General features: G+C 39.2%; 1 protein-coding gene across 11 annotated transcripts in view; it reads right to left on the bottom strand.

The window, feature by feature from the left end:
• Positions 1 to 25529, bottom strand: part of plekha7b (pleckstrin homology domain containing, family A member 7b) — a 74702-nt gene that overhangs the window by 18773 nt on the left and 30400 nt on the right. For 8 of the 11 annotated variants that reach the window (XR_013971952.1, XM_080885027.1, XM_080885033.1 and 5 more), the window contains exons 4-12: positions 19102 to 19185; positions 13642 to 13753; positions 12587 to 12691; positions 12113 to 12185; positions 11600 to 11700; positions 5343 to 5521; positions 3490 to 3918; positions 2717 to 3248; positions 490 to 573 (exon numbers count right to left, since the gene is read on the bottom strand). Coding sequence is in view for 10 of the 11 variants with exons in the window: in XM_080885027.1 (XP_080741153.1) it covers positions 490 to 573; positions 2717 to 3248; positions 3490 to 3918; positions 5343 to 5521; positions 11600 to 11700; positions 12113 to 12185; positions 12587 to 12691; positions 13642 to 13753; positions 19102 to 19185 (1699 nt within the window). In the remaining variant the exon portion in view is untranslated. Of the gene's footprint in view, positions 1 to 489; positions 574 to 2716; positions 3249 to 3489; positions 3919 to 5342; positions 5522 to 7150; positions 7968 to 11599; positions 11701 to 12112; positions 12186 to 12586; positions 12692 to 13641; positions 13754 to 19101; positions 19186 to 25529 lie in introns of those variants that run through there. The other 3 variants (XM_080885031.1, XM_080885029.1, XM_080885028.1) reach the window with 2 other exon arrangements.

The following is a 25529-nucleotide window of genomic DNA, read 5'->3' as shown; positions in this document are numbered from 1 at the left end:
AGCATAAAAGGGACCAAAGTCAGTGTTGTCTCTACACATAACAGCAAACTGTGTATGTTTATGTTCTGGATATAAGTAACTTTTCCCCCTATAGTTTCTTTATACAGTTATATTTTTACACGGTTTTACTTTAATTAATGAATTCATTGTTTTTCATGCATGAAGTCATGAATGAATTCGTGATAATTCATGTACCTTTAACACAATGTGTCCTAATAATACCTGAAAATGTAAAACCTAGAGCTACACAACAAAGACTGTCATGTGAGGACGGCCTGCTGTGCTGTCTGAACAGAAATGCTATCAGGAACAAAAACACTGGAACAAATTCTACATGTGATAATGTCACAGACGGCCCCCATTAATTACGTTTCCAGTTCTTACCTGGATTCATTTTCCTAGACTATTATAACGCTTTGTTAATATTACAAAAAGTCCATTTTTCATATTGATCCAAGTAAGTAATATTAATGTAATAGAAGCTCATACCGTTTTGCCATGCAAGCTGGGAGCACTGACTGTGTGTGTGATGTAGCCCATGGCTGGCACGGACCTCCTCTCTATTTGGGAATTCTGTGGAGAAATGCAATTCGTTCACTTGTTAACGCAGATCATATAGAATGAAATCAAACAGAATATCTGATTTACTAAATAATCTTCAATAGTGTGTTGAAAGTGATATATGGATCACTTCATCACACTAAGTCAAAGTTAAACCATTGCCTCCAAGTCTGCAAACAAATTTGACTACACAGCAGATTTATTTTTTCCATCTATCCTTTTCTCGCTTTCATCACTCCTACTCTTATACGAAACAAGGTGTGCCCTGAGTTTTCAGATGCTACAGGGCTCGGAAAAATTTGACGTTTTTGCTTAACACACAGAATTAGCGAAAACCAGGCCCACCACAGAAGCTTAAAAGGACACAAACAACAAGAGATTTAATTAACTACACATAAATTATACTAAACCTGCTTTCTTAAAATAACATTTGTTTGCTACCAGCAAGAGAAGCACTGTAAGCCATTCCCTTTGAGATTCCCATGCCACAATTTTTTTGCTGTATAATAGGTTTTTTATTTAAATGCGAGATCAGAAGAAAGAGACCGCTGCTGATGTTTGAGATACAGTAGAGATGTTTATAGGGTGCTGAGAAGCCCAGGGCAAATTGGATTAGCTGCTAATAAAACATACTTCTTAATGATATTCCGCAGAGGCACACAGATCGCTATTACTTAAGTGCACTCCAGCCAGAGAGCACCATCAGCCTCAGAGATGCTGGGTGCACCAAAACTAAGTTCAGTGCCAACTAAATTTAGTTCCCATAAACATCGCTCCCTAGCATAGTCACTGTGGCTACCTTTGTTAAAAATGTATCCTCTAGAGGGTTTTCCATAATTGCGCGTCACTATATTTTATGGTTGTAATTAGAGTCTTGACACTTGGTTGAATCATAGGGGAAACAGAGCATCTGCAACACTTTGTTTACTTGTGTAAGGCCAACGGGTTGGTTATGAGGGTTGTGTGTGTTGGCAAATGTGGTGATGGTTTGGAGGGAGATTTTTTTCACATGTGGAGGGTGTGGTGGGGAGAGAGAGCAGGGTGTGGATTACAGGACGTGCTCCTGGGCTCCGTCTCCTGTGGCGGTGGCAGTGCTGTCTGAGCGCTACGACGTTTTGGGGGGACGGCAGAGTAGCGAGCTTTTACTCGCATGCGCTCACACCACCTGTGGAGTAGGCCTGGGTGTGGACTGTGTGAATCTGCAAACGATTCACATGAGCATCAAAGTGTGCGCGCTGTAAAGTCGGAGCCTTCTCATGCTCCTCGCGCGATCTTCCCATGGTGTCCTTGTGAGCTCACAACATTCTCCAAGTTGTGACACCTCATATCCACAAGCTACCATGAGAATGAGACCTTTGTCATTTGGCTCAGAACATGTGAAACACTGAGTTTTACTTCAGTCCCATGTCAATGACAGGCCACTGCTGTTTACTGTCTCACAGTATCACCAGTGTTTAAGGCCCAATTACTGAGTATCAGCACATAAATTCATAAAGGGTGGGACTTTCATCTTTCCATCCAACACTATGTGCAGGTCTCCATCCAAGCTTACTATGGGAGAGAAACAACACTGTCAACACACCGGCTACTTTCACACCATCCACAAAAACTCCACTGTTCCCATCATTCAAGATACACTGAAGAGATTAATTGAACTAGCTGGGAACACAAGTATTATTTTCAGTTACTCTGCCATTTATTTTATTCGTTAGTCAATTAATTATTTAGATAACCAATCAGTCAAAAGACTTTTTGTTTTTAGATGAAAGCAAAAGAAAATGTAACCAGTAATATTTAATATCCAATTAACAAAGGTCCTCTTACACAGAGGAATCAGTTCTTTGCTGGTTTTAATCTATGGGAGGCTAATTAAAAATATGGAATGACACGTGCACTATTCTTACCTATTATATCTTAACTACAGTTTATCATCATGTAAATCAAAGTAAAAACAGGTATTTGCAGGTTTATTTAATAAAATGGATATTAAATTATTACTGTTCACTGAATGCAACATTTCTCTGTGCACAGTTCTCTGTTTTATCCCATTGAGTATTTTAGAACTAGAGTATTAAGAACTGCAATTAATACTCTAAATGTACAAATCTAACTGAAAGAAAGGCAAACTAAGCGCCTCCTTAACTAGGTGTGCTACCTGAGAAAGATGGGCACAAAAATGCCCGGGTGAGCTTGATCTTGTGCTGTCCCCTGGTGCCAATTCATCCAAGGGCCTTACTGTGCGTCTGTCTGAAGGAGTGTGTGGTCTGCGTGGAGACAGGGGCTTGAAGGATGATGGTGGGACTTCACATGGTGATGGAGGAACAGAGATGGAGCGTGGCATTTCTACAGTCACTCTGAAAGATGAGGAGTCTGTGAAGTTGGGGCCGGTGTAAATAGGAGCGGTGGGGCTGCCGTGACGAAACTGCTGCCGTTGCTGCCACTCATACAGCTGCCACACCATTCCCTCCTTGGTGGCCATTCGCTCGTCAGTGGACATACGGAAGTGGCTGAGCCGGTCATGGGCGTACTTGTAGTCACTGGGCAGATTGCATGTTGCTGGAGGAGAGCTGCTGCCACAGGGTAGACGGGGAGACTTTGGCAATGACTGATAGGTGACATCTGCTGCACTTGATTTGGGCTTTAAGGGAGGAGTCCATCGAGGGAGGTTGAACTCAGCAGAGGGAGCACTATGAAAGAAAGAAGAACAAGGAAATCTTTTATCTGTGTTTTTTTAATCTATTATAGAGCCATAATGCTTTAAATAAGATAAAATGAAATTCAATAGAAAGATTAAAGCAATCTAATAAGTGAATCCTCATAAAAGCCACTAGAGGGAGGCATAGACTCAAAGTTTCTTTGTCATTAGTCATGCTGCTGTTATAGAGAAATGTTAGTTGAGTCAAACTGATTGTGTGAAGTCAGACTGACCTCTTCGGGGGGTCTCCTTTTTGAACTTTGACCCAGTGCTCCACCTGAGCCAACGTGTTCTTCCTCTGAACATGCTTCTCAGTGTCTGCCCGTGTAACGAAACCCCTCTGATAGACAAGATTTCCATTTTGTTCTGGTGGCAGAGCCACTTGGATTACAGTCTTTTGTCCATTCTTATGGGCAGCATCATTAACAGCGTCTGGAGACAGTCTCTCTACTCTCTCCTGTGGGGCTGTCTGACTGGGTTTCCCCTGGATCTCTAATCCATACCTCACCTCGTCTCCGTGAGCCAGTCTGATACCATTGCTCTGAGCTTCCCCTCTGTCTGTCCTGTGAGCACTTTCTGGCTGAGATGAGCTCTGGTTAGTGTGGACATGGTTGGTCTGTGGGACTGCCTGTTGTGCAGCTTTCTCTGGCTTCTCCACCTCTCTGTGAAGACATGACATAGGATTGATATGATATTTAAACCAATGTCAAACCTGCCAGTAAAAATGTAAAGAGTTTCACTGACGTCAGATGATTTTCACCCACACGATGAATTAATATCACTTAGTGGTAATTTCCAAGAGAATTCATATGGTTAAAAAAAATTATAGCCAGCTGGTCATTTTTACCCTGTCAAAAATGCCATTTTTATTCATATCCCCCGAGTTGTCAGTGATGCAGGGAGATTATGCCTTTACTGGAAAAGACTCTGTGTCGAAGGAATGAGTAGACCGGAGAAGTTCCCAGTCCCTTTTTTTTCTTTAGGAAGTTTTCACTAATTTTAGAGGCTGTTTAAGGTCCCCTCATGACACTTTTTTAATGATACACATCGGGAGAAATAAAAGAAGGGTACTTCAGTTTTCCATGTAATGTTGTACTTCAAAATATTCTGATGGAAAATAATATGTTTTATCAAGTATATTATGTAAGGTAAATTATACCTGACATTACTGTTACAGGGTTATGAGATTACACAGTATTAATCAGTGGCTAGAGAACACAATGGGAACTCTAATCAACCTTAAGTGGTCCTAAAGGTAATTTCCAAATCCATTTGCAGAGACACAAATCCAGAGCACGGGGAGCTATTCATTAAATATCCAACTGCACATTTTCAAAGGAGCTAAAATGGAAACCCCAGAGCACCGGAGTAATATCACTCACTTTATCTTCATCAAATACTTTAGTTTAGAGCACCACCTTTTTAATGCATTGCAACCTAATGCTCCATACTTTAAAACATGTATCCTTATTCCCGAACATTGGATTTTCTTGGTGTGTTATTTACAGTTTCACAAACTTCATACAGTTGATGGACACTAATGTCTAATGGGTATTTCACATAACTTGTATTTCATTTCAAAGAACACAACAATGGGATTTTGAGCACTTTCCAAAATATTATTAAAAAATTAGGTAGTGATGTACATTGGTCTCTAGATGGCAACATTGCACAGATCATTTAAGCTATGCAGTACAGCCTGCTAATGTAAGATAACTCTGTATACAGCGAGTATCTGGCTATATATTTTAGAGCATTTCTGCCCTCCATTAAATATTTGAGAAAGTCTACTTTGCAGACACAGCTGGACTCACAGCTGCAGAATACTGAAGTTACAATGCAGCCCATTACGGAAAACATAATTTTATTAGTGAATCATATAGATACTAAAGAATCTGACCTTCAGGACTGCAGTATAACAGTGCTGTTGAGTCCTTAAAGCATGATGCACTAGCAAAGGTTCTAGTTGTTTTTGATCGGGACATCCAGGGTCCCTTTTTTAATCTAATCTCAATAGATATCCAGTTCTTCTGTGCAAACTTGCACTAGAACCCCAACCAACTGAACCCAGTAGAGTGAGACCAACCTCTTTATCATGTGACTCTGCTGCATCAGCGCAGCCTGGTTCATGGCCCGGATCCAGCCATTCATGTCCTCCTGTGTGTCCGCACTGAAGAAATATGTCCGCATCCCGCAGTGTTCTGCCTGTGAGCCAATCACAGAGTTCTTATTGTAAATGTAGGAGCGCATTCCAGTATGGCTCGCCTATCAAAGAGAGAGAGAGATGGGGAATAGACGTGAGAGCGTCTTACTAAAGGCAGGAAAAAGCTGCCAGACAGGCCGATAAGTGCTTTATTGTTCAATGATCGCTGCCAACTCACTGAAGTTTACAGCAACAATATACAGAAAAAGAATGGAAGGGAAAAAAAGTGCTGCAGCAGAAAATATGTTGCTGTTGTTTCTGGCAACACAAAAAGCAAAACATAAAGGTTACACCTTCCTGTCTTTAAGAGAAATTCTTCTAGAAATACACAAATTATATACCAGCTGCAGCGAACAACCAAACAGGAACAAAGAGAACAGAATTACGGACTCCTTTAGACACAAGCACACACATAACCGCATATAAAAAACCACTCAAGGGGTGAGCAGCTGTTTGTAGTTTCACAGGTGTTTTTTACCTACTACTGTTTACATACTTTTCCTTACCTTTTACAATATATTATAGTAAGAGGTAAGTGAAATGTTAAATCTTCAATTACTCAACAGAAATTAAAACTATATTTACTCTTACTCTATAGAGGTTTCCAGAATGAATGTTTTTGAGGAATTTATTGGCTATTTCACATGAACTGTAAGAGCATGACCTTCAACGAGTCCAATACAACACACTTGATAATGAGAAACAAAATAAATATAAAAACTTAATGCAATTATACATATCCTTATTCATCATATTAACAGAAAAGCAGAAGGCCACCTGTAATAAAAAAAAGTAGTTTATTGAGTTCAGGCTGACTTTATTAATAAGAGAAGTCTCTATTTTCATTGATCTGTTCAGAAAGATCTTTACTATGTAGCACTCATAATTTAAAATGATTATTATTCATTAATAATTATAATGATTATCACTCAATAATCTACTAAAAACTCAACATGTTAGAGGCCAAACACGGCAAAGCAAACTCAACAAGACCTGCTTCCAAAAAGAGGGAGAGAATTGTGTTGGGTTAATTTCATAGCTTGTATTAAAAAATAAACACACGTACAGGAGATGGCAAACTGCTAATGACGACATACATTCCATGAAATGCAAAGAAAAATGGCTGACACCTCGCCATTCTCCCTCTCCTGCGATGATGGAAATGTGATGAGTAATAAGCAGCCTGACAAGACAAATATCAGAGCCTCAGAGCATTTACGTTACATTTTCAAAGTGATGAAATGGTAAAATGAGCATCAACATTTGCCAATTGATCTCATTTATAAAGTTAGTAATTGGTGAACCTGCTAAATATATGGGAGTTTAACTTGGATTATAAACAAACATCTGAGGGTAAAGTGCTGACTCTTGTGCTACTGGTGGATTAAGTTTTAAAGAGTTATCAGTTCTGCGCTAAATATCTAACATTCATGTCCAGGAAGAATGCTTATACTGTAATAGATGTTTTAAATGTGGTGCATGTAAAAGAAAAGCACTCGATTAATGTTTCCCACTCAAAAGATTTGTCTAATCTAGCAATGATTGCTCTGGCATTGTCCATAAATGATTTGTCATTCGTTTCCATGATGAGGCTTAAATGCACATTTAGAAATGTGCATTCAGCAGCTAGACGCAAACAAATGGAGGTGAAGATGGTGCGCTACTGGTGAGGCTATAGTGAAATCAAATACCTATTCATGTAACACAGGAAGCCTGTGTGATTCAGGACGGCCGCCCACAGAGAACAGTACTCACTCCGCCCACGCAAACACACCGGGTCACAATGGAAGGCAATTGACCAACAGGGAATGAGAGAAACACAGTGAGGTGAGCAAAAACAGGAGAACAGAAAATAACAGAAAGTCACAGCTGATCAGTGCTGATTCAAACAGAGAGAACAGAAATGGCTCCAGCTGGAGTCCCTCGTCATCACAAAAGCAAGAATGAGTAATAATGGGAGCATCGTAAGTGCTTTGACACACGACTGTGGAATCAAAGCACAAAGCATTACAGCACCAAAGTCCTTACACAACATCTTAAGTTTTATAAATCCAACCGCTCATTTAGCTGATTTTCAGTAGAATTTGAACACTTTATTCGCCTCATCTTCAAATCATTTTTAACCCAGGTAAAAGATTAATCTAGAATTAACTCTACATGTCAGTAGATCTAAGAGAGAGACATATCATTCCTGGACACCAACAACAACTCAGCTGTTTTCATGCTTGCTTAGCAGTAACTGAAAATTTCCAAAGCACCTCAGATACACATAATGAAATCTCCTGCTCTTTAATGCATGATGGCACAGGGAGAGCTAAGGGTGGGGGGATGGGGGATCCCTTAAATACAAGGTATTAATGCAAAGCCAACGCTCATTTCTCCTAACTGTACATACACTCCCGCCCAACAGCGAATATGCTGAATGCATTATTAATATTCTAAGCAGCAATTACCATACAAATTTCAGTGCCCGTTGTATGAACTTTAAAACACAGTACATACATATCACATGAGCACAGACATTGTAATTCACACTGGCATGCTCTCACAATCAGATAATCTAAGAAAAAAAAGCCCAAAAGAGCTGAAAGGATTATAACAGAATACCCAGATGCTGCTGTGCTGCATCAACATTCAGGCACTATTATTCTTTGAGGGACTCTCTGTGCTTCCACAAAGAGGACCTAGATGATGTTAACACACAAGAAACATAATTTCTTGTGTCCTTCTTTTTTTCAAAATTTGCAAAAACGAAAGAAAACAAAAGAAAAAAAACCCCAAAATATTTGTTGCATGTAAGAAAAACGTCATGCACATATATTAAAGTAAAAGTGATACAATTAACACCAGTTTTAGCTATATTACCATTCAGATTTTGGTGACAGAAACATTTTCTTATGCTTCACACACTGTTTTGAATACTGAATACACCTAAACATATTTTTCTTCTCAGTTTATAATAGTGGATAAAATCTGATAAGAAATAGTTCTGCTGTACTTGATACATGGACAGTTGTACTGTAGCGGTTCGCTCTAATCCCCGCTATTGAGTTTGTTCTAGAAAAGGTCAGAAACCAGGAGGTCAAAAATTCCATCACACTCTGCACAACTTGAGAAAGAACGAGTTATAGAATTATATAAAAAAAAGCTGAGTTAAGACCACCTCAGGTGCATGCAAAATACTTGTTTTGCAAAAACCTGAACATACATAATAATCAAGAGTGGAGCTGTTGTTTAGTTCCAGTGAAACTTTCTCCACTCTTGAGACTATATTAGTTCTTCATGTAATACAATGAAGTTGCAAAAGATACCATAAATAAAAAGTTTAAGTTCAGTTAAGTTTAGCTGCTGGTAAACTGCTGCTCCTGTGTTCTTTAGACATTTCTCACTATTCTAATCACTTGCATGCTAAATCTCTTCCACGGTTTTAAATGGTAAAAAAAAATGTTATTGCTGTGGGGCACAATAGGAGACAGTTGTGTTCTGGATGTCTCTTTTGTTGGGCTTGATCAGTACTAACTGTTCCATGGAAAGCTGTTGATTTATTTCTTAGTCATAACCAGACACCCGCCTCTGATGACCTCCTGATCTTACAAATCGGAACAGCCAATGGCAGCTCTATGAAATCCATACCTTTGGTAATCTTTAAATAGATTTTTATGGGTGAACTTTGAGAACTGTCTCATATCAACTCAGCAACTAATAAATGAAGTTACAGCTGTGGTCATGAATATCATGGGGAATTTTAAAGATGTCTTTGAACTGTTCTTTTTCCAGGGTGGAGAGATTGTACAGCATACATATTTAATGACTTAAAAAAAACAGAAATTGGGTGCACAGGTTTGAGTGTATTTTGGATTTTCTCCAATCCACAGAATCAAAGTATACATACAGAAGCACAGACATCCATATACCCCCTCTGTTTGGTTAAATGTCCCTTGGCAAGTTGGACCTCAATAAGACGTCTTGGCCATCACCAAGCTTCTGGCATAATTCTGGCTGGATATTTGATCACTCTTGTTGGCAGAATTGGTAGAGTTCACTTAAATTAATTGGTTTCCTGGCACAGACTTGGCCTTTAAGCATAGTCCAGAAATAGGATTGAGGCTCTTGGAAAGGTCATCATTCAAGCTTAATATTAGCCTGCTTTATCCATCCCCAAACCAGTTTTGATGTGTGTTTGGCATCACTGTCCTGTTGGAACACACAGATTTGACCACGTTTGAATCGTATACAGTAGTTGTGAATTTGAGGTGAAGTTGAAGAATTTGGTACTCCATCTTCATCATTATTTCATCCACTTTGTACAATGTGCGAGTACCACTGTCAGGAAAACATCCACAGAGCATGATGGTACCACCATGCTCGACAGATGGTACAGTATTCTTACATTTGAAAGCATCGCCATTAACTCTAAACATACTAACGTCATTGTGGCCAGATAAATCCACCTTTGTCTCGTCTGACCATAACACGTTTCTCCAGAAGACTGAAGAAAGACATCTTCAAATTTCAATTGAGTTTGCAGCTGTCAGTTTTGGAGCAGGGGCTTCTTGCTTGGTCACAACCCCTCCCAGTAAAACTTCCCTTGCTGTGGACACTGGTGCTCCAGCATCTTCCAGTTCATAGCAGACTGGAGCCTTGGTGGTTCCTCGGTTGTTCCTGAACATTTTAACCAATTTCCTCTCATCTTAGGGTTAGACACTTTGGGTCTTCTTCCACAATTTGGCAAAGTGCTGACAAATCTGAATGATTCCTAATACAGTTGTTTGAACTGATAATCTTTAAATCTACAGTTGTTTAGAAATCGCTCCAAGAGGCCTTCTCAATTTGTGTAAATCTACTCTAATTCTCCTTCTTAGCTCTTCAATGGGTTCCTTGGACTTTCCTATTGCTCTGAGTATTGGTTAATTCAATGATTGGTGTAAAAAATCCTTGTATGCCTGCAAAGAGAAACTACCTGTTGTATTCAATCATGATCACTAACAAGAAGTTGGCCTTGTCAACGCCGAAGATACTGGAGAGTCTTCAGTACAACTTTACAAAGATTTAAGTGAGTTCATCTATATACACTGCTCAAAAAAAAAATAAAGGAACACTTTTTAATCAAAGTATAGCATCAAGTCAATTACACTTGTGGGCTATTGATCTGGTTTGTTAAGTAGCAGAGGAGTTTGTTAATCAATTTCAGCTACTTTGATGTTAATGAAATGAACAATAGGTGCAGTAGAAGGTTAACAGTGAGACAGTGACAATGAGAATTATCCGGTTTAGTGGTGGATCCATGGAAGGACACACAGACCTCTACAGGTTAGGCAACGGCACCCTGACTGCAATCAGGATGAGCTCAGACTGTCATGAGCTCAGTGATGCCCCGGTCCATATCTGGGAGGAGATCCCCCAGGACACCATCCATGTCTTACTAGGAGCATGCTCCAACATTGTCAGGCATGCATATAGACACTCATACAAACTACTGAGCACCATTTTTAGGTGCTGCAATGGAATTCTGACAAAATGGTATAGCTGCCACATCATTTTCTGGGTGCCTTTAAATTCAGCCCTCTGTAGGTTGATCATTTTTATTTCCATCAAATGATATGCCATGTTTTCATTCCTAATGCATTAGCCAGTCCATATCAGTATAGATATTCAGCAGTACTTTTTTCCCATTGAGATGTGTTCCCTTAAATTTTTTTAACAGTGTCTTTGATCCTGTATGTATACCTCTGACCCTGTGCCAATTCGATAAAAAAGAACAAAAAATAACACAGCATTCATGCTCATGATGAGTGTATTTAAACTTCTTTCCACAGTTGTATGATCTGACTATTTTTGATGCTCTGTTGTAAAGACACATTTTGGTAGATACTGAAGTATAGAAGTGTCATACCTAATCAAAACAATAACTCGATAAATAACAATAAACATATGGATATATGAAAATGAGATATGAAAATGAGATCTGGGCACCAGGCAGCACACAAACAGCCTTTCTGTGTTGCAGTGAGCAGAGTGAGGGGAAGGATTGTTAACAAATAACAGCGCAGCAATAAATAATCTCAGATGAAGTTTTGAAATCCGCACATAGACATGAAAACTTCTTTTAAAGATCTGACTCAGTGCCACTTCAGTGTTACCTTGAAAGCATATTTGCGGTTTATGTGGTCCTCAGGCTCAACTGGCGAAATGACATAACTGGGCAGAGGGATGCTGCCAAGTACTGTTTCCTCTCGGCTGTCTGTGAAATCAGAACACACACACACACACAACATTGTTACTTGCATTCAGAACAACATCTAATTCTGCCAATATCTTTTACGATGTTTACAAATGACTGCAGATTTATGAATAGCAGGAAAATTAGCGAGGCATAACTCATGCAGGACTCAAGATGCTGCAAGGGCATGTGGCTGCATGTGGTATGATGGGGCATGTGGCTTATCTATTATTCAGTATTATTAATAAAGGAGAGAAGGTACATGCTATGGCAACGCAAGAAGAGATCTCAAGGTAATAAGGATGCAAAAGCTGGTGGAAAAAGCATGTCATATATCTAATTACAGGCTGTCATTAATCAAAAATGGCAGCAGAGGAGATCGCTAAAGGTTTGCATGTTAACCCTTCACCAAGTGCACTGTTCGTACGCTTACCTTTGTAGTAAAACAAGCAGTAGTCGGACAAAACAAACCACTTCCGTTTCCATAGTCGCATTCCAGAGCTGTCCTAGAAATGGATCGGGGGAAACGCAATACAAACAATATTTAGAAATCCTCCTGCAGGAATATATTTTAATTAAAAAGTGCAGTTTGGGAATAACCTGCTTTTTAATTAGGATTACTTTGGCAGAAAGCTGCAGCTGCTACATTTAATTCAGCACTGTAGTTTTATACTTCCAAGGATTGTGAGATTTAAAGGTTTTGTAAGGTCAATATGAGCTTTTAAGTTCTGCTAAGGGACAGAGAAAGATCGCTTCCATACTGCACAGTTACACCTCTTACACAGTGAAGGATGGTAATCCTGTGGCTGATATTTCACTGCGTGACACATTTAAACATTTTCTCAGTCTTTAACACGTGCTCCTGTATAACACATCTGCCTGTCGGACTCACTCTGAATATCCTCACCTGTTTATAGAGCCAGCCTCTCACCACCACTGGGATATTGAGGTTTCTTTTAATAGCATGATCCCTTTTGCCAAAATTGTGTACTTTCCCCGTACCTCTGGAGCCCTGCAGGAGCCACAGAAAAACATAATCAGTAACAAAATAAAAATAAAACATGAGGCAATTTTAAATTAACATATATAAAGTCATTTTGCGTGATGCTAGCCTACACAGTACAGAGAAAACAAATGCATCATTTTGTTACTTAGAAAGGAAAAATCATTTTTCCTTTAAAATAATAAAATGGCCTTCTTTCCTGGAAGCTCCTTTTTTAAACATCCTTAACGAGAAAGGGAAATACCAAAAGTATACTCCTGTGGACGCACGTGTTCACTTATAATAGAGTTTATTTTTAGACAAAGTCAGTCAGTCTCTCAGGTACATTTATACAGTAAATATGTGAGGCTGTTTGGCTGACGAGTTGCTTAAAAAGACAAAAATCAGGATTTGTGATCATTTTCTTTTTAAGACACCAAATAAAAAACATACATGGTAACAAAAAAATAACAAAATGAATGAGGTGCACTATTCAACTTAAATACATATAGCTTCTCTGACTGTAACTTAATAGTAGTCGACTCATTTGTTAACTGGGGAAATAAAATTTTGTTACACTTGTTAAATTTGGACTGTTAATTGTGGCTCACATAATCAATGTGATAATTGATCTCTGGACTATAACAGAAAATGGACTGGTTCTTATATAGCGCTTTAGCACTCAAAGCGTGTTATCCATTGTGTTTTATTCATCCATTCATATACACTTTTTACTATATCTAAGTACTTTCAGTCTGACATTCACACTTGGTATGCAGACTGGAGGAGCAAGGCATTAAACCGCCAACCTGTTCTACCTCCTGATATTATGACAAATTGAACAAATGTATTAAAATTTGTAACATCATAATTTACTAAAACTCAAAACAAAAGGTTATCTCGATCAGTAATACATTAACTGGTTCATGCTCTACAGTATATCTAAAGCCTTTGCTTCTCAGAGAACCACTGAGACTCACCTTTGACCCTGAGGAAGCATCGACTGCTGCTGAGGTCACAGCCTTGGAGGACTCTGTGACCATGTTGGCTGATCTCTGATTGGCCGCTGACTTGGACATACGGGATTCTATCCTACATTTGAGACGACAGCGTGGAAGAAAAACAGAATGCAAAAAAGGATGAAAAGCACTGGCAGTGTTGTTCCTTCTCAACTCCTCTGACAAGCTCCAAACATGCAATAAAACAGAGCGCAGTCCTTTGCTGAGCTTTCACATATAAAGGATATGACTATTTCCTGACACCAACGTGAGACCAGTCAGAGCCAATGGTTTTCCACTGGATGTGTTAACAGTGAGGAAAAACTCATGTAACACTTGGCCTGGCAGTCACCTCGTGGCACACACGCGCGCACGCACACACACACACACACACGCGCACGCACACACACACACACACACACACACACACACACACACACACACACACACACACACACACACAAAAGCCAAAACAAACTAAAAAGACAAAATCATAACAATGGCACATACGCACAGCTTACAAGGAATCTACTTCCCACCTCACACATGACATCATCATATTGAAAGGGAACGTGAAGAACTAACACAGTCACACATGCCAGAGACAAGCTGGTGTCAAATAACAAATAGCTTGCACCACACTTTAAGCTATTCAGACACTTTAAACAGCGTATTTTGGACTGCGGCCAACCATAGTGTGCAAGTACAAGTGTCTGTTGCTGAACAACAATACCAAATATTTGAGTCCAACAGCAAATTATCAAGAAAATAAAGAAGAAAATCTTGTATCACAGAGTTAAAGGCATGACAGAAAACAGGTTAAAGCTTATTCATAGGGGGCTGATTTGTGTGTGTGTGTGTGTGTGTGTGTGTGTGTGTGTGTGTGTGTGTGTGTGTGTGTGTGTGTGTGTGTGTGTGTGTGTGTGTGTGCATATCTATGTTAGGACAGAAAGACTAACATTTTTAAAGCAGAATTCTTTTATTCATTAAAAACTCCAGGAGCCAAGTGAATAACTTACTGTTGGCACAAATTTCCCAAAGTCTCATTCTGAATTATTGTAATGATTTTTAAACAGAAGATCATCTTTCATACCCCAAGTGCCCCAAGCTCTTCCCTGCTGTGTCATTACCATATTCTCCATCCAGGAAACAACAATGTTTCCTCTCGTACCTACTGCGGTCTAATTAGTTTTGACTGATTGCAAACAACCGAGGAGAGAAATCACGTCAAAGTACAGATTACAAATAGGGCCCAACGACATGGCATCTACAGCCATTTGTGTGAAGCTTCTGACATTTTTGTATACTGTATGCAACGCACCTCAAAGATAATAAAAAGAACAGAATTGAGATGCTTCTGAGATGTAAAACAATAAAGATTACATTCGGCAGCCTCAACATTAGTTCGCTTAGAGCCACCAACAGCAATGCAATGATACATTTCCTTACATGATGTTACATCATAGCTTTTCCAAGACTTGCATCAGATCTTCTTAACAGAGAACTCAGTTAATGTGAGAAGCATTTTAACCTGAAGTACAGAACAATGTGATGGCATTATGGTTATGGACACTGTAATAACCAGTAAAGAAAAAATAAACTTCAATCATTTTTGGCCAAAAAGTACTGCATCTCAACTTCAATGGGCATTTCCCCACGGGGCTCAATAAAGTACAATAATGTACAAATTTACTGATGGTGAGAGTGACATGTTTAAAGGTGACCTACCTGTTTTCGCTTCAGATAATGAGGTCAGTGTGTGTTCAAGCATTCCTGATGATCCAAATGTTTTTGATTGCTTTAAACACTTAATTTAGGACTCTTCCTCTCTGTGACATCTGTATGATGCCAAACAAGTCATAAAAAAACATTCGTGTCCACTAAAAGAAAATAAATATTGGCTGATATATTCGAATATCAGATTTCTATGTGACCAAACATTGGTACTGGTTGGTATATCAGTCAGGTCCTTGAAGGAATAACTAATGAGTAGTCAGGTGACCTCTGTGCTATATATGTAACCTAGTAGTTTGTGCTTAGTCGAACCTAATTTACCAACAGGAACTAATGTGACCTGACAATGTCCTAACTCCCCCTGCATTGTTCAATAAATAGGTTATGAGCAGATCCTTGTGCTGATTTTCCCTTTGTGTGCCGCAATACACACAATCTAGAGAAAAGTAGGTAAGACTGAGGCATCTGTCAGAGACTAAAGCAAGAAAACATACAGGTAGAACAAGCGGGGGGGGGGGGGGGGGAAAGGAAAGTCAAACTGGAGCACAACTTACAGTAGTTCACTCCAAGCTTGGACTGCTGCCAGCAGTTTTACAGGATGTTTCTGTCTTATCAAGGGGACTCTGCTGTTTTATGTGAAGTTTTCATACTGTTTACCACCACTGTCATTGGAGCAGTTCCCCAGGAGATTTGTAGTGGCATGTGGATGAGAGGAGCAATATTTCACATAGTGTGGTGTCGAAGTAGGAATGTCTTCCTGCTTCTTCTGCTATGATGGAAATGGAGGTAGACTAGATGTTTTTTTTTAATCTTTTTAGACAGTGAGTGTACATGCGACTCAATGACTCGATCCTGGTAGAATAATCTAGACAAACTCTGACACTTCAGGCCAGTAAAGCAGAGTCTGATCAACCTTTCTGTGGAACCGGGCTTCATGAAGCTCCTTTTCCTGATCTGCCTGTCCTCAATATCTCCAGGGAATAAGTGAGTCAATTATTAATGGAAGAAACCCACTTCCTATTAAAGTATTATTACAAGCAGAATGAACCCCTAATGTCAACATACTAATGAACAAAAAAAACCAGCAACAACATTTAAGCATGCTGTGAAATGGAGAAATAAAATTTAGCTATCAGCAAGCAACGACCAAGGATAAAAAAGCATGTGGTAGAAGTAGATCCAGAGGAAAAGCAGAAAAGGCCTGAAAGAGCACTCACTCCTGTTTTACAAGTGGATGAGTTTACAGGCGGCTTGTGTTGCACACTGTTATAAAGTCTAAGACATGCAGCTTTTACCAGATATGAAGTGTCCAATGATGTTTCACTAAAATATTAAATTGTATCATCTTGCAGTCTTTTATTACTTCTAAATTGATGCACTGCTCATATGTTGCCTATTTGGAAACATAGTATAAAAGACAGAGTCTGTATAATTCTAAGGAAACTTGAAAGTAAATATTTGGTACACTGCCTAAACTGGCTCAGGCAAACTTTGCTCTTCTTTGGATGTTGAGTGCCTCATTCAACATGATCCACACTTCTTCAATAACGTTAAGGTCCACACTCTGGGGAGGCCAGTCTGTGACTGATAGTGTTCCATTGTGTGTTTGCCTATCTGCATACACACCGGCAGTGTGTTTAAAATCATTGTCATGCTGAGAAACAAATCTTTTGCCAATCAGATGCTTTCCAGACAGCACTGCATGTTGAGTCAAAATCTGATAATTCCCAACACCAAATGCAACCCCAAACTATGACAGAGCCTCCGCTCATGCCTCTTTTCAGACCTCATCCATACATACTGATAACGATTTGAAGGACTGGTGGAGTCATCTTTTCATCAGACCTGTTGCTACTGATTTTCAGAACAGTTCTTGTGTAATTTGGCATACATCAGCCTTTTCTCCCTATTTCCCTTCCTTAAGAATGGCTTCTTGACAGCTACCCTTCCACTGAGACCATTACCGATGGTGCTTCAGTGAACAGTAGATGGATCAGCGGAAGAGCCATATATATCTGATCTTTGCTCAGTTTTTTTGTTCTGTTCCTTAAGGACTTCTAATGGCTTCGGGAACTGCCCATCTGCTGTAGATAGTTTTGTAGGGCTGTCACTTTTTCTTCTGTCCTCTATTCGTCCAGTTTTCTCAGATTTTTGTAAGGACACACTCCACACTGTGCAGAAATATGACAAGTTTTTGGCTAATTTATCTTTAAGCACCTTGTTGGTGCAAAAAAACAACGTTATGCCTTCAAACTGTTGGACATTTTTCATAAATTCAAAAAACACACAGAAAAAAAAGTGCAACAGCCTGAGAAAGACACCGTTTAAAGTTGTCATAACACTGATTCATCCTTTGAGTTAGTCATTCACAGGTCAGTGTTAAGTGACTAACCAACAAAACAAAAAACATTCCTCTGAAAAATGACAGGTAGAATGACAGTCTGGCTCCTTGCAAGTAAAATATAATTGAAATTACTTTTGTACGAGACTATCTTTACTATTATTTTCTACCTTTTACTGATTTTAGCTGTGGTGCTGCATCCATTTTGCTTTGAGTGCAATGTTTCCCTCAGCTCAGTTCAACACTTCACACAGACAGTGACTGGCATATGTATGAATTGTGTCAGTGTCTTTTATAGTAATAAAAATAATTACCGTACACTTAGTGTATATGCTATGACTGACTTTTCTTAACTTGTGTTTTCCCTTGCGTGGCATCTTTGTAATGTTGTTGTAGAGCAGACATAAAACAGGTGTTATTCTTACTTTTATGAGCTTAAAGAGATCAGAAGTGGCATTTTGTTACTGTTGAAAATATGCAAGTGAGGCATCCATAGCGTTAAAGCCCCTTTGATGGTATACAAATCCGTGTCTCAGCAGGACTGAACAAGGGATGATGGAGAGTTTTAAGAAGTGAATGACAGTGGAGGATGCATATGAATCACTTTAATCAGTTTTATATTGCTTTAACAGATGCTTGTGCCCCGCCATGGTGCTGTTATAGTGGAATATTTGGTATGCACGATCATCTTACACCAGACAGCTTAAATACAACCAGACACCTGCTGCCTTGAATTGTGTAGCTTTAATGCCTTGCTTGATTTACACAATGACATAAAAGGAAATAAATCCGACTATCGTGCCATGACAATATAGTAATGTTGCCGCCTAGTAAATCCCTCCTTTCAATCAACAGTTCTCAACAATTCAGTGAGCACACAGTCAGGAGCTTGCTTTTATGGTGTCAACGGCATTGAGAGAAACAGCCCAGGTGGGCCGGAATAACTCGCTGTTATAATACAGCCAGCGTTAGCATAACAGATTGATGAGTCAGATTCATGGCTCCTGACGTGATATGAATATGATCAAAGCGAGATGTGAGTGTTGTGTCATTGCCATAGATTCCATTATGGTGTTATAAATACCATGGTAATGGTGATGAATGCATTCAGTTTATTCAAATACAACAGTGCCCATCCTTTTGTGTTCTGACAAGGACTGCTGGTTATGTTGCTAATAAACAACAAACTGGAAATCAACCAATTTTAATCTTCTTGTTAGTGGAGAATAGACACTCGCACTCCCCTGCTGTGGCATGTTTCAAGGAGAGTAACACTAAAGACTCCCATCTCAGGTTCGTAAACTAACTTATATATTTAAGCGAGCGTCATATACATCATTCACTTAAAAAAAGGTAGGCCAGCTCACCTGTCTTGTAGTGTGTAATCTATGTTTTCAGGGGAAATCTGTCCAGTCACAGGATGCCGAAATGATGTAGCCTTCAGGTTGTGGCTGCAGGACAGAGGGAGAGACAACACCAAGAGAAATAAGAAAAGGAGTATCAAGTCATTAATCATATTCCTTCTGGATCAACTCCCTGCACACCTGTGTTTCTATACTCCTAGCTGTCTGTTGGATGAGGGTAAAAATATCACATAAAGTTCATAAGCTTACAGTGATGATTCAGTCAACAGCAAAAAAAAGAATCTTCAGTAGCCCTGCAGCCAGCCAAGGCTCATATAGCTTTACACAGAGTGTAGGGCTCAGCATTCTCCGTAAGCCAGCCCACCAAGCTTTATTGATTTCAATTAGATGGGCCATTCATTGCTTTAACTAGAGCATAAACACATGTTACTGTCACATGAAAGAATAGCAAACAGCAGCTACTGGTGACGAGAGGGCTGAAAAGCATGACACGACAAGTTTCTATTTGTTGTCTGTTGTATAATTACACGTGACTAAACAATGATGGTAATAATCACTTTTTACACCAAAATAAAAATATTTTTCAAATCCTCCTTGAATACAAACTCAACAAACTGTGTCAAACTAAGCCTAAACAAATATAATGCCACGCTGCAGGCCCTGAAACCTGTTTCCAGCAGGTTTACTCAATGGATGATTTCATTCTTACAAGCTTTAAAGTCTGATTGCCCATCCTTATAAACTAATAATTGGGGTATTTTTAGTTTCACTCATTCACTGGATTTATCTAAAGTACCTCACTTGTTGCCTATCCAGGACAGGTTGCCACTGCTCATTATCATTATCGCTCTTTTCCGTTGAACTTTTTCCTTATTTTTTTTAACAATTTTATGTTGGAATATTACAAAAAAAATGTCGGTGAGCAATTTGCATTGCATTTGATATATTGCTATCATAGATGCAATTTCAGGTTTGAAGTCTCGACTCTGGCAACTTAAAGAAATGGTTTCATTCAAGCAAAAGACAAAAAGGCTGGGAGCAATGATGGGTTAAACAAACAAATAATCCTTTTAAGTTGATACTCTTTACTAGTGATTTATTAAATTCTTCTCTCACTGTCTCTCTTTTGTTTCCTTTAATCGTCACTGTCATCGTTAACAGCACTGAAGCTGAAAAATACTGTGCGCTCACAGGGTAAATACTGCTATGCAGAAGCTAAACACTTTCATAAGCACTCACACAGGCACGGATAAACACATTGCTGAGATAAAAAAATGTTTACACTATGTTCACTTAAAGTGTGCCAGTAGTAAATAAATGATTATAGTGCAGTGGGAGGTGGGGAGGGGGGTGAATGCTCTGAAGGAAAGCTGCTAAGTTTCAGCACCATACAGACGCAGAATGATAGAAACAGAAAGTGGTTCTTCACTGCATCACCATGCAGCAAAGGGAGGAGGAAACAAACAGAGCAGGCTGGAAAGATTTATGAGTCGACATTTCAGCAAAGTTCACAGGAAAAAAAATCCAATTCTGCAGATGTAAAAACATGACTTCAAGTATAAACGGTATATAAAATGCATGTTTACGATCACGTGTATCCTGCATTGAATTCAGCATTTAAATATCCATAGATAAACAAAAACTTGCACACCCATGCATTCGCACACGCAGAGATTTGACCACTCATAATTTGCTGAGCTGAACTGGGCACATACAGGCAGCAGCACTGCACCAGGCTCCCCTGTTAATTAGGAATCTGCATTCTTTGAGGCTTTTGTTTTAGCCGCATTACTTCTGAACTATTTGTCATGGAATTTGAAGCATCCCCAGCTAATGTACCAACAATGCAGCACACTGGGCCCATTTGTTTGGAGAAAATTAGCTTCCTTGAAAGCTTGTGACGATGCTTTTTTTTTTTAAAGGACGGGGGAATAAACGTCCTGTACGTGAGCTACCGAACAGCCATCTAAATTATGTAGTGGGGAAGCACCGAAGGTTTCATTTAGTTGCACGATTTGTTTAAAAGAGTTTTGTAAGTCAACACAAAGAGCAAAACAAAACTTTAAAAAGATGACAGTGTTTTCAGTCATCCTGCAGTTGTTTCTGTCTCCTATGAAGTCAAATGTTGCAATACAGCAGTGAGGGACGCATCATCTGATAACTATGCAGTATATATTATCCTGACAGGAGTTCAAGGCTTGCATATTTCAGCATTCAAAACCATCGGGTCAAGAGTTTTACCAGATAAAGCAAAGAATGATTGATGTTTCTCCTTGCAGTGAACTTCAAGAAGGCATGTCTCATTGTGTCAGTTTAAGCTGAGCCACAAAAAAGGGGGCTGTAAGTAAAAATACTGGTTTAGTTTGCCCAAATGCAAACACCCTTACACCATCAAATGGAGCTTTTTATATGAACTGAAATGAGTTTGATATACAGTTGCCAAACTCTGAACACCAAATGACAGCCTGGTTTTTTTTCATGAGAACCAAAAACCTTCCCTGAGAAATTTGTGCAGAAACAGCAGCACTGCAACTCAGTTCCTATGAGCATGCTCTGTCTCTCTTTGCTGCAACAACTGGATTCAGCCCTGGCACGCTATGCAATATTTTGCAGCAAAACAAGACGCTCAGCCTAATCCCTGTCCAATACATGGGTTAGGTCCAGACAGAAGGGTACCAAGGGCAAGGCGCTGTGGACGGAGCACCTAATACTCTCTCACACCAACAGAAACACCTTGAGGTTTCTAACTACTCTGGTTTTTCTGTAAGAAATTAATCACACTACGAGAATACAATGAAAACTCCTTGTACAATCTTTATAGAACTTTTTCAGGAACAACAAACTCCAGTGGGAAAAAGCAAACTGTTCCCACTATGAGAACATATCTCTCTACCACTATATACTGCTATGTAATACACATAATGGCAACAGTCTGACCTGTTTTGAGATCATGCATCATCATGACGCCGCTGGACTCGCCGTGGTGGCAGGTTATCCTCTCGGCACTGTGTCAGGTGGAAGATGCAGAGGGTCTTTCATAGAGGCTGACATCCACAAAGAGCAGAGTAAAGTGGAGCCAGCAGGATATAGGCTGAAGGGGGAGCTCTCCATCTCCACTTTGTCCTGCTTAAGCGTGCTATCTGAGTTTCAGCCCACACTTACTGAGTGGATGGTAGAGAGCTATCTCCCTCCCATCAGGGGAATGCCTCAGTTACTTATCAGATCTTCCTCCCTTTCCATTTTCTCTTCGCTCCTCTCTCTGTTTCTCTTTCCCTATTTCCTGGAATTGAGCTTTCTGCTTCCATAAATCTCTTTCAGGGAAATATATGCAGCAGCCCTATACCTATGGCTGCTATTAAACTGAGAATAATTTATCTTTGACATCAATTCAGTCTTTTTGTTTTGTTTTGGACATGGCAGAGTTTTTGCCAGTTTCATGATGTTGCCGCCTAATCATTTCTTAAATGCATTATTCATTTATTTTAGTAAATCATTGTCAGGTTCATACATTACTGATATGCCCTAAGTAACAACACTGCAAGTAGAGACACCAAAATAACTTGACAGCAATTTTCTCACAGATCACAAGCTTTGATTGGCCAGGTTATTCCTGTTCTTTCATACTAATGGTTTCTTCCATTTCCAAGTTCAAGAACTGGAAAGGAAAATGTAAATAAAAACAGAAACCAGCAATATACAAGTCTCATCAACCCATATTTAATTCAAAACACAAGCTAAAAGAAACCCAAATGTTTAAACTGCACCATGTCTTCTAAAGCCTGTATATACCTTTTAGCATTGATGGTGGCTTTCCAGATGTGCATGCTGCCAATCTCAGAGGCACCAGTGAACCCCTTTACCATCAGAGATGCAGGCTTTTAAACTGAGCGCTGATACCAAACCTGATGGTTCCTTCTCTTTAGTGCAGAGGAAACAGTGTTAGTTGAAAAATGTTCCTTCAGCTTTTACAGCCTTCTTTACATGTGTGGTTGCTTATAATAAAATTTCTCAGTTCGAACATATGAGATGTTTCCTGTTCTATTGTGAATAAAATCTAGGTTTATGAGATTTACACATGATTGCATTATTGTTTTATTTACACTTTTTCAGAACCGTTGTTTACACATTTAAAGTTCATATAATAAACTGTACGCCGTGAAGTCAGCTAAACATGCTCACAGCCACCACGGCAACAACATCAGTTTTGGAAAACATCTGTTGTGCAGTCAGTGAACTGCTTTAAGCTGGGACTGTTAAAATAACTATGATGACAAAAAACACAAGAAAAACTAGAGTGTTTAAACTGGGGTTAAACCTCAGAGTGTCTCCTTTTGATGCTGGTTTAACAGCAGTATTGATCTATGCTAAGAGGGAATTAAAAAGTAATCCAGTAACCCAAGTGGTACCAACATACTGTAGGCCTATGGAATATATTAAATCCAACAGACAACCAAGGATTGTTGAAGTTAGTAAAAATGTCATGTTTCGGCTGTGTGCAGGCAGGAGAAGGACCCAAACGCAAAACTCACCACGCAGGAATTAAACTCAAAAAGCTGCTTTATTGCAGAATGGCACAAAAAATATAACAAAACTAAACTGGGACATGGATAAACTGACACACAGGGAAACACAGCCATGAGGGAGACTACAACACTGACAAAGAGAAACACAGGGCTTAAATATACTGAGGGATAACGAGGGAATGAGACACAGAAGGAGAGCACAGCTGGGAGTAATCAGGCTGGATGAGACAAGGGAAGCAAAACTAGAAACACTGACATGAGACACGGACCTTCAAAGTAAAACAGGAAACACACTGACTGAACTCTAGACATGTAAACTTAACAGCAACTGGAGAGACAGAACATAGGAACCTGAAACATGGTACAGAAAGCCATAGTAGACGCAACATGGAACACAGGGAAGCCATATTACAAAACCTAAGAAATAAACCTATGATAACCATAACTGAAACCTAAAGAAACAACAAACACAGTACAACAAAGGACTCAAAACATAAACCATAATATAAAAAAAAAAACACAAGAACTCAAAAAGCTGGGTCAGAAAGACCCAGAACCGTGACAAAGAAAAGACTTCAGTTTGCTTTTCAGTGAAGCAATGAGAAAGTGTATACATGATGGAACTAACTCATTAATTATAAATGAATTGTAAGACAGACTGGTTTGATACATTTTGAAAAGTCATATTTTTTCCCAGATCCATTTGGAATCAACAGAACAACAAATCCAAGAGTTATCTGGCAAATTTGAGTGGCAGATGTATATTATTCTATAAATATTCAAATACCAAGTGGCATTAAAAAAAATGTGCCAAACTATAAGTTAGAATTGGGTGACTTGTGAACATGTTTGGTTTGGGGTGGGGTTTTTTGCCCAGTTGACAGATAGACTTCCTAATCCCATACTTTTAGATACTTTTACATACTATACTGTATCTATACAATATACTGAAAATGTGATGGTATTTATTTATTTATTTGTTTTTAGTATGGTGGGTACCACGGCTTCAGTTCCTGCAGAACCGATGGGGGCAACAGCCACAGGAAAAAGTACACAATGAAGACTAGTGCAGCTGCCACAACTTGTTGATAAAAAATAAAAAGTACTTTGGGTATGAAGGTTTGATGGTGATGCACAGATATAGTGATGACCAACACTGAAGGTGTGAGCACTCAGAGCAGTATTCCCTGAACAATAGGTGATGCTGCTTAGACAAAATTGATGAGATATTATTTTTGATGTGTGGTGCCGCTTGCAAGGGCGAGAACAGAAAGTATTAAGGGCCTGTTATACTTGTAGTAACTTTTGTAGTCTACTTGGCAACCATCCTAACATCTCATTCTGTGTCCAGTCAACAAAATATGTATAATGTAATATTTTTTATATTTTACAGTAACTGCTGGCAATTACAAAACAACTTTGTAATAAAAGTTTATGTTTCCGTTGCAATACCAAATAGCACCACAAGGGAGTGCCTCCATGATTTTGTTGGTAAGCTACATTAGATAGATGCCCACAGAAACTCACCAGTGATTCTCATCCTTATAGCGAAGGTGGAGTGCAGTGGAGAACTACGTGGGCCTTGTATAGTTGACTTTGAGTACCGTAGGACAAACATAGTATCAGCCTAATTTTTCTGTCTTACACAACTCTGAAACACTGGAAGTCTTGTGGTTGTTAAGGCGTCCACTGAGTCAAGAAGATGCACTGACAGCAACAGCAGCTGCACAGAAATCTGTCTCTTGAACCAGTGTGCTTACATAAATCATCTGCTGCATTTGACCTCTGAGAGAAATAAAAACTACAAATCAATGTTGTGAAATGAATCACAAGATAACAGCAATCATTTAATTGAGCTGGGCTGCTGATTTAATTTCCAGACCAGTGCAATTAGCGGTAATGAATGTA

Source organism: Rhamphochromis sp. 'chilingali', assembly GCF_963969265.1.
Source record: "Rhamphochromis sp. 'chilingali' genome assembly, chromosome: 6".
NCBI lineage: Eukaryota > Metazoa > Chordata > Actinopteri > Cichliformes > Cichlidae > Rhamphochromis > Rhamphochromis sp. 'chilingali'.
The sequence above is the reverse complement of the archived record's forward strand: the minus strand, read 5'-3'. Positions and strand labels throughout refer to the sequence as shown.